Source organism: Lissotriton vulgaris, chromosome 4_1, assembly GCF_964263255.1.
Source record: "Lissotriton vulgaris chromosome 4_1, aLisVul1.2, whole genome shotgun sequence".
NCBI classification, from domain to species: domain Eukaryota; kingdom Metazoa; phylum Chordata; class Amphibia; order Caudata; family Salamandridae; genus Lissotriton; species Lissotriton vulgaris.
This window is the reverse complement of record NC_141691.1, coordinates 1,490,097,668-1,490,107,231: the sequence shown is the minus strand read 5'-3', so window position 1 is coordinate 1,490,107,231 and position 9,564 is coordinate 1,490,097,668. Positions and strand designations below refer to the sequence as shown.

Genomic DNA, 9,564 nt, shown 5'->3' with positions numbered 1-9,564 from the left:
GGAACTAGTACCGCAGGAGCACCCTTTAATAAAAATGTAATAATTGTAATAATTATAAATGAATGTGACCATAAAATGTCAAATTGCGAGATGGATGTACAATACTTTTTTGACCCTACGTCTAATATTTTAACGTATTGTCTGCAAAGTCGATTTTTTGTATCTAATACAATACATACCCAGAAAGAAATACAAAGTGTGATTGTTGTCATTTTAATATGTTATAGAGCCATTGTCGAAATACCACAGTTCTGTAAATTCCGATTATTTTTGGGAAATAAGAGGCCTTCATTTTAAGAGTTCTATAAGTATCCATTGTTAACTCTCACCAGTGCATATTTTTTTAAAGCAAAACATCCTGGTGTCAGACTCCCATGGTGTGCAAATGATTCTTCGAAACGGCCCCGTTTTTGCGCTTTCTTTTGATGCGCACTCTTTCATCTTCAGGCCTGCATGCCTTTACGTTTCCTTTTGGAAAACGTGGGAAGGAAGAACTGAAGATGAAGGCACCTTTTGTGCACTGAGGGTTCTTTTAATAGGCTGCCTACTGCCAATAATGCCTCGGGCCCTAGGCCAATGTCCCTGTCGCCCTGAAAGCTGCAACGGTGACGATGTTTAGTGAATACAAATCACATGGCAACAAATTACGGCAAATTGTTTCTAGGCTGAGGAGTAAGCTACTTAATACTGAGGACGACATGTATCAGATAGACAGTGGCGGCTCCTCTGCTAAGGCAGAGAAGCGCTGCCCCACTGCTCTTTGAGCAGTGCAAAAAGGAAAAATTAAATAATATCAAAATGTTATTATCATTTTATTTTTCCATACTGAGGTAGTTTTGTTTACCTTCCTGGCTGGGCTGGGCTGTTGCCACAACTAGCAGGGGTAGAAGTGCTTGGTGCACTTAAGTGCGCATGACAGTTTGACCAGCCATCTTGGGCCAGCCCAACAGACATGCACATTTAGCCTTTCTCTACCCGGCTGTATTACACAGCCGGGTGGAGAACATGGACAGACTCCCACTCCCTGCCAGATCGCTGTATCAGGCCACTCTGACGAATCATGTTGCTGCTCTCATGCTGATAACAGCAGCATTGTGATTGACTTAGGGGAGTCTAAGAGCCTTTGTGCGTCTGTGCATCAACAGAAGTGGATGGAGAAGAGGCAGCAGCAGCCCCGTAGGTGAAATTTGAATGATATGTACGATCTGGGCCTAGATTTATATGCATGCTATGTGAGTTATGGGCCAAGATATTAATAGCATGTGATGCAAGTTATAGGCCTAGATATTGATTGCATGTTATACAATGTTTCAAGGCTTTCCACTCTCCATTATGTACATTTAGCACAAATGAGGCAAGTGGGGGAGAAAACGCTCTGTCTGTCTTCATAATGTCAATCAAGTGGAATTACAGTGTATTTCTATACTTTCCAGAGCTAGGAGGACAAACACTTGGGTGTCCACGGGCCAGATGTCATGTATTCACCTGTTACTGAGCATTATTACACTGGACTTTGCAATGGCCGGCCAGTGAAAATATGATTTTTTTATTTTAATTATGCAAGTGCCATTCTTGCGCTCAACAGACATGGCAAATATCACTTAGCCTGGTCGCTGATGAAGTGCCTTTAATCTGGCCCTACATTCGTCATTCCACCATCTCTATTGGAAGGCCACCGGCTTATGTAATGTCATGTGTGGATTATGTAAGAGCCTCATACTTGTCCCCACTCTTAATTATTATCTCTATCAGAACATGTATGCTACAAGACATTTCCATTTTTATTTTTATCTGCGAAAGCACTTTTTTACTCACTGGATTGATTTTGAGCTAGGTCTCATTTAATTTCTTTTTCTAATCCCATTTGTGTTTGATAAATATGGGCATTTTGACCGCTATAAGGGATTCAAGTTTACATAGATAAAATATGTAACACAATTATTTGACATAAAATCTTTCTGCAGATTAGGCACCAATAATGTATTGCTACTGAGGGAAAATATTAAGCATTTTTGTAGAGATTAGTCTTCCACCAGCAATGGCACATGTTATCCAAAGAGCCCATAACTATGGCATCTTTTAGGAACACTGAGCAGGAAATTGAGCTCTAGAAAAACAAAACATGCTTTGGTTGTGAGCCTAGATTATTTTTTGCATACAGTGGACTAACAATGCTGCTTTAAAAATTCAGTTTAAAATTCACTTTTTATATGAAAGCAAAGTCTCACAGGTACTTGAGGGACAGTATTACAGACCAAGAAAGCATAATTAACTCAGAATTTCCCCATTCACCTCTCCATTTACACGCAATCTGAAAAGTAGAACTACTTTCTTGGTCAGTCTCCTTAAAAATGAACTATCATCTTGCTCCCCAAGTAATCCACACTCATCCTTTCTTGTGTATTACTACCATTACCAAAATTCGCTCTTTGTAAATTGAACTGAAATGGAACATCACTGGTGGAAAAAAATTATTGGCAATAATCGTATACAAGAAGGTGAACAGGAACGCAGACTCATAGTTCAGAACAATGTTTTAAAGTGCTTTCATTGTGGGGACACTTACACAAATGAGTCTCCATGCTTGCATCTTCCCCACTGAAATTACATCTGATGTACTTGCCGCTTTCTTACAGAGTGCTGGATACACTGAGAGAGCACAATTTCTAAGCCCGCCGTGTTGCATAAACAATTCAGAAAGAAACCAGAAGGGAAATTGTGGATCATGTTCTTGAATTCAGCACTAAAGCACTTAGTTCAATGTGTATCCTCATGACTTTGCCTCCAGTGTTGGCTGCAGCAAATCAAAAGTACAAAAAGTTCTTTCTAAAACATGCCCACCAGGCGCTGAAGATTCAAATTGAAGACATTCAGGAAAAAATATGGTTTTATGATCTTTTTCAGTAGTCTTTATTCCAGCACACGTACTGGACATGTCTTTTCCATTGGTTTCTATGTTGATGATACCCAAAGGTTCTAGTAAAATGAGTATGTACACATATACACAAGCCTCAGGCCCAGTTTGTAAATAGACCTGCACTGGTAGAGGTGTCAGGTGGCATACTTTATTTTCCCAGCAGTGGTAGTGGACGCAGTTGCTACAGCAACCGGTGGAGTCGCCTGACCGCCAACATAAAGAGGGTCCAAGCAAGCAACTTTAGCCGCAAAGAAGGAGTGAATACAGTGCAGCACAGCAAACAGGTTGGAAAATTCCAGCTCCTACGAAACAAAAAGAGACAAAAACGTTATCGTACTGTGGCGATATATCATTTAATTGTGTAATTTTTTTTTTTACACATTTATCAGACTGCCCCAAAGAATGTGCAGAGCAATTCTTAGGGTAAAACATTTGTCAGAACCTGATCAAGTGCAATTACACAAATTTGTACAGTGATGGACCATCCAGATGCATCTCCCCACCTGGATGCTGGAGTTGTACAGAATTGAAAACTGTGGTTTTATTGATCAAGTTCTGCCTTAAAAGATCTAGCCCAATTTACTTGAAATGGTTCAATATACACATTTGAAACCAAAGGTCTAACTCTGTGAATGGAAGACATGTCAAACAAATGCTAAGGAAGTGATGCAGCACTATTTTAGAAATCATGATACATGACACGTTAATATAATACACAGCAGACACAAAAAGTTGAAAGTACACATTGCACATTTTAGACACAGTGATACATGAAACTGAGACAAGTGTAGGAGCAATTTAAAAGCGTGCTTTAAATGTAAGATGAAGATAATTCACAAATAGAGAAATACTAATACATATAAACAAAGTTGCCGTAATGATTTTCCTATGCAAATGTTGCTTATTGACCTGTACTGATGAAATTATGATGTAAAGTGAAGTGGCCTAGTGTTTTCTATGCTTTTTGCTGAGTGTACACCAGTTAGAAAAGTTGGTGCAAAAATGTGTAGCAACAAAGTACAAGTTTGTTATTTAACAATATGAGACTCTTCAAATTATGAAATATTAAAAGCAAATTTTCTAGTATGAAATTAGAAAAACATGCATTTGTATGAACATTGTGGAATTTTGTGGTAGCCGGGTATTTCTAATGTTAAACATTTCAATGTAATAGCAATTTTTGAAAGTTCTATGTATTCTTCATTTGAATTGATTTAATTTTATTATATTGAAGTAAAGTCAGAGCTCATTTCGTTTAAATGTGCGATGCTAACTCAAAATGTCTTTTGAAATGCTTTTCTCTAGAGCTGACCTTTCCCCTAATATAGTACAAAGGATAATTTTTCTCAAGTGAAATATTGCCTATTTGTCACATGCATGTCTACACCCTGACATTCATGAATGTTTTTTCAACTTGCACCATTAATGTTCCTTTGGGAATAGAATTTCAGCTATTGCGATCAACAGACTATGTTGTATCTTTTTACTTGATACTAGGCCTATGAGGACTCTCAGGACCTCATTTATGAAAACTAACACATTGCTGGGCAAAATCAGAGATGCGTCAATTTTCATAGCGCCATCCTTATGACACTATGGATGAGCCGCATTTACAATATGGCACTACATGGTGAAAGGGTTTACAGATACGTAAGGAATTCTGATGTATCTGGTGGTCCTTTGTTCTATGCTAATGTACTTGCCCTTAATGGACTTTAAATCTGAACCCCTTTTCCACCCTCTTAGGACCTGAGCAGTTAAAAAACGAACTATTCTTCTGCCTTGGTATTAGGACTCTGTAACTCTGTAGCTGTTTCTAATTCAAGAAAGCCTGCTTAAATGCTTGCCACTATTATAAAAACTGTGCTATTCTTAACTGACCTGCCGCAGAAATTACTTGTGGCAATACATTTTGGCTCTCTAATACAATAACCAAATTAATAAAATATCTGTGTGTGTCTATTATTGAGTCTTGATGATTCTCTTCCAGGGGATACTCATCAATAGTCAGGAACACAAAACGTCCAAGCAGACTCTCTCAGCCACAACTTCACCGGAACTCATGACTGGATACTAAATGAAGACGTTGCACAGGACATCTTTTGGGAATGAGGAAGCCACACATCAACATTTTGCAAATTAAAGTAACACAAAATGCTGCATCTTCGCATCCAGGTCTTCCTACCAGGGTTGAAGGGAATGCCCTTTTGATAAACTAGTCAGGGAGATTTTTCTATGTGTTCCTCTAGTCCAGTTGATTGTAGCTGTGTTCAACAAGCTTTACAGGTCCAAAACCAGAATAATCCTCATGGCACCAGAATGGCCTGTCATGTTTGTTTCCAGACCTGCTGCATCTATCTGAAAAACCATACAGGAGGTTGCCATGCAAACAGGATCTCCTTTACAAGCTCAATAGCAGTTCTCCCATCCCAACCTGCCCTAGCTCAGCTTGGCAGCATGGCTCCTGAACTCCTCCAGTATGGACACTTAGGTCTTTCGAAAGACTATATGGGCATTTTGAGAGAGTCCAAAAGGCCTTCCACACGAAATCATATGCTTTGAAATGGAAGTGATTCTATTTGTGTTGTGCCCAGAATGGTCATCATCGAATCATAGTGCAAGAAACTGTAATCTTGCTGTTGCTTCTAGCTAGGTCTGGTCTGCAGTTTTCATCCATAAAGATGCATCTTACAACCATTACAGCCCACAGAAAGCCTCCCGTGCAGGTTTCTTTTTTCAAATGCCTGCAGTCAGAGACTTCCTTGAGGGTTTGAAGAAAGTCTACCCTCCTCTAAGGTCACCTTCTCCTTCATGGCAGATTAATGTGGTGCTCAGAAAGCTGATGGGTCCTCCATACAGGCCTATGCACAAAGTTTCCTTACATCACCTTACTTCAGGGGTCTTCAAATTGTGGGGCGCGACCCCCAGTGGGGCCGTGGAGCGATGCAAAGGGGGTCGCGCCTTCCCAGTCACACTTCTGCCCAGGCCCAGGGGCTGCAGCCCCCCCCCTTTCCCCGTCCTGTGACTCAGCCCGGGCTGCTGCACCGTGCAACTCGAGCTGCTGGGGGCTCAGCTGGGCAGTATCTGGGGTCTTATCTCCAACATGCCTGAGTTTTTCACAGGTCTTTAAAGACCATTCGCATATTTACATGCCTTTGTAAACTGGTTACAGAGGCTTAGTTTTTTTCTGGTTCCAGTACCCCCTGGCGCCCACTCTGCCTATTCCTTACATTTGTATTTTACATTTATTGCTGTAGTGTGAGAATGCATTTAATGAAAATGAATATAAACTAGGGTTGCCAAAAGAAAAATGCCTGCCGTGTTTTATTTAAAGACCTCCTCTTGACACTAAATAGACTAAAAAAGTATGTATGCTTTTGTTATGTGACTTTTCTGTCTTTGTTACCTTTAATTATCAGGCTGGGATCATTGAGGCAGCCCTAGAACACAATAAAAAGTGCTTTCTATTTATATATTCTGTTTGAAGTATGCACAGATAAGTGCTGAAAATACAGCTTTAGGTTACTGCTTAATTTTGTACCGACTGACCATCGAAATAATCTGCTGGCAACCCTAACCATAGGACTGTAAGTTTGTTGCAGGATCAGCACAATATTTATTTCCTCCACCCTCGTTCCCCGATTAATGCCATAATAGCAATAGTTTAACTTAGATCTTAAACCCTACGCCGCCGTCAATACCATGCTGCGCTACTTCAAGGGACTGGGAATGCACCCTGCATTCAGACAACTCACTCCTCATTCTCGCCCTTCACTTTCACGCTCACCCTGCACTCACAGCAATCACAATGCACTCACACTGATCACCATGCACTCACACCATTCACCCTCTCACCCTGCACTCACAGTGATAACTCTACACTCACAATGCACGTGTGCTGTTTACCCGATACCTCAGTCACACAAGTACACTACTCATCCTGCACTCATGTGACACTTCACTCACCTGCCCCCTCACTGTTCAATACTGCACCCAAATTCATACGCCACCTCACTCATCCTGCAGTCACTCCTCGTACCCAACTCTCACCCTGTTGCATCGCTCACTGTGCAGTCACATGGGCACTCTTGTCACCCACACAGTGCAGAGGGTTAATGTGCCTGCTACAAAGAATATGTACCACACAGATCACTGAAATTAGTGTGAGTAAACTATGAGTAGCGCTATAAAAAAATGAAATGTTTGCCAGAAAGGTGCATTGTTGGTGAGTGGCAGTGAAGGAATTCATGGAGAAGGAGGAAACGGGGTGGGGCACCAAAAAAGACTGTTGCACCGTGTGCTACTAGTGTTAGGACCAGCCCCGGCTAGGAGTGTGTTATCCCCCCAGACGTTCTGGTGCAATGACTCCCCTGCTTCTGCCTAATATTATTATTTACATTTGTAGTGCGCTACTGTTTGAACAAAGGGGAGATGTGAAAGATGAATGGGGGGACTGGAGAGGTGTAAGATACAAATAGACACAAATTTGAATGGAGAGAGGAGGTGAATGAGAAGTGTTGAGGGGCACGGGAGGTAATGGGGCCAAAGAGGCCATGAGATTAATGTGAGAGACTGTTTGAGATGAGGACAGTAAAAAGACAGAATGGCAAGACGGAATTAAAGGTAAAGTGGGAGGTTGAATGGTGAGAGTTCAGAAGTTGTAAAAAGGGGTGAAAGAAAATGGCCTGCAAAGTGAGAGAGGGATCCGGGGTTAGAAGAGGAGAGAGGGATGGAAGGGAGGGGGTGAGAGGAAAGCTGCATGTGTAAACTGCTTAACTCAGCAACAAAACCGCCAGGGTTTTAAGGGACCCCTGCTTCTCCCGGCCAGGGCAAGGTGAGCTTCTAATGTGGCAGCACGTATTCCTGAAGGCCCTTCACAAAGGTTTATTAGAAATCTTTCTGATGTTAATTGCTACATTTTGGTTATAAACGGGTACTGATGGGGTGAAATCTTTTCTCAGTGTTGCTGTGTGTAAAAAATGTCAAAATAATGAAGCAATGCTATCCTAAAATACGCAACATCACATAACATCATTTACATTTTCTTCCCACACAACTTGGTCAAGCCTGTCGCGTAATTTGGTCCTCATCTGCCTCATAATACCAGTAGCCCTGTCTACAGGTTTAGAAATGTTTGTCATGAGGGGGTCCTTACGCCTCAAAATGTTGACTGGGGGGTCTCAGCATCCAAAAGTTTGAAGACTTCTGTCTTACTTGGAAGACTGCTTTTCTAGTTGCAAATACTTCAGCATGTAGAGTCCGTGAATTCCAGGCTCTATGTACTAAAGAACCTTATCTCATTTTTCATGAGAACACATCCAAGATTCTTTCTAAAAGTGAACTCTGTTTTCTATATCAATCAGCCCATTTCTCTTCCAACTTTTTTCCCTAACCGTTCCACTCCAGCGGAGAGGGTTCTACATTCTTTTAATCTTAAGAGAGTACTTAAGTTCTACTTAGACAAAACAAAAGAAATTCAACAATCAGACCATCTGTTTATCAACTATGGTCCAATGAGAACTGGTATGGCTTCTTCCAAACAAACCATCTCAAGGTGGATAGAATCTTGTATTGTGCATTCAGTTAGCCAATAAATGTCTACCTTCAAGACCCATAGCTCACTTTATGAGGTGTAAGGTGGCTACTGCTGCCCTACTCAGAAATGTACCCATCGCAAAGATTTGCAAAGATGCAACATTGAGATCTGTACATACGTTTGCCAAGCATTATTTTTTTGACTCAGACACTCAGGCAGATGCTCTAGTAGGGTAGGCTTCTTTAAGAAATCTATTGACATAATTTACCTCCCGCTTCTAGTGAATGGTTATATTCATCCACAGGGATATGGGATGGTCTATTTTTCTATTCAGTGCTTATGACTAGTGACGAGTATCCCCTAGAAGAGAAGGATAATTTGCATACCTGTAAGTCATAAGCAACCCTCCCTCATCCCCGGACGAATTTTTCATACAGCAGCTGTTTTATGCTGTGCATACTCCAACTTTTCTAGCTCTGTAAATAGGCCTGACCTAACTGTCACCAGTGGGGCATGATGGGATGCAAGAGGTCCTCTAGGGTTTTAAAGTCACGTTGTCAGTTTTAACCTATTTTGTTTTCAATGAGCATATTGGCTAACATCGCTTCGCTACCATTGCTGGTTCCTTTCATATAAAAGCAACGTTTTACACATAAATGTCTCATTTTTTGTCCTGCAGAAATGTTGAGTGGTATTGGCTTTGAAATTAAAGTTTTTCAATGTAACATGAACATTCATTAGCTTTCTTGTTCTATAGGCTGCATGAATATATATATATAAAAAATACACCTATCAAAACAACTTGTACTTCCAGTTAATGAAGAAACTACAAACAAATGAACACATCATCATTCGGCAATCTGACAAAGGAGGCAATGTGGTGTTATGGCCTCGCGACCTATATATGGAGGAAGCCCTCAAACAACTGAATGACTGGGACTGTTACAGGAGGAGTAATATTCAAGCAGTAAAAAACTCTTGGCATGATTTCTACGCAAAACTCTTTGCCTGGAAAAGTGCGGCCTGTTGAGCAATGATGAGTTCAGGTTCTTAAACAATTATCACCCTGTGATCGCTGTGATCTATTTTATTCCTAAGATCCACAAGGATT

The 9,564-nt window shown here is 40.8% G+C and overlaps 1 protein-coding gene across 1 annotated transcript in view; it reads right to left on the bottom strand.

Moving 5' to 3' along the window:
• Positions 1-3,051: 3,051 nt before the first annotated feature.
• The window catches only part of SNTG1 (syntrophin gamma 1), a 1,529,981-nt gene continuing 1,523,468 nt past the window's right edge, over positions 3,052-9,564 (bottom strand). Inside the window, exon 17 of the mRNA XM_086917997.1 lies at positions 3,052-3,219. Coding sequence (XP_086774123.1) covers positions 3,052-3,219 — 168 coding nt within the window. The remainder of the gene's footprint in view (positions 3,220-9,564) is intronic.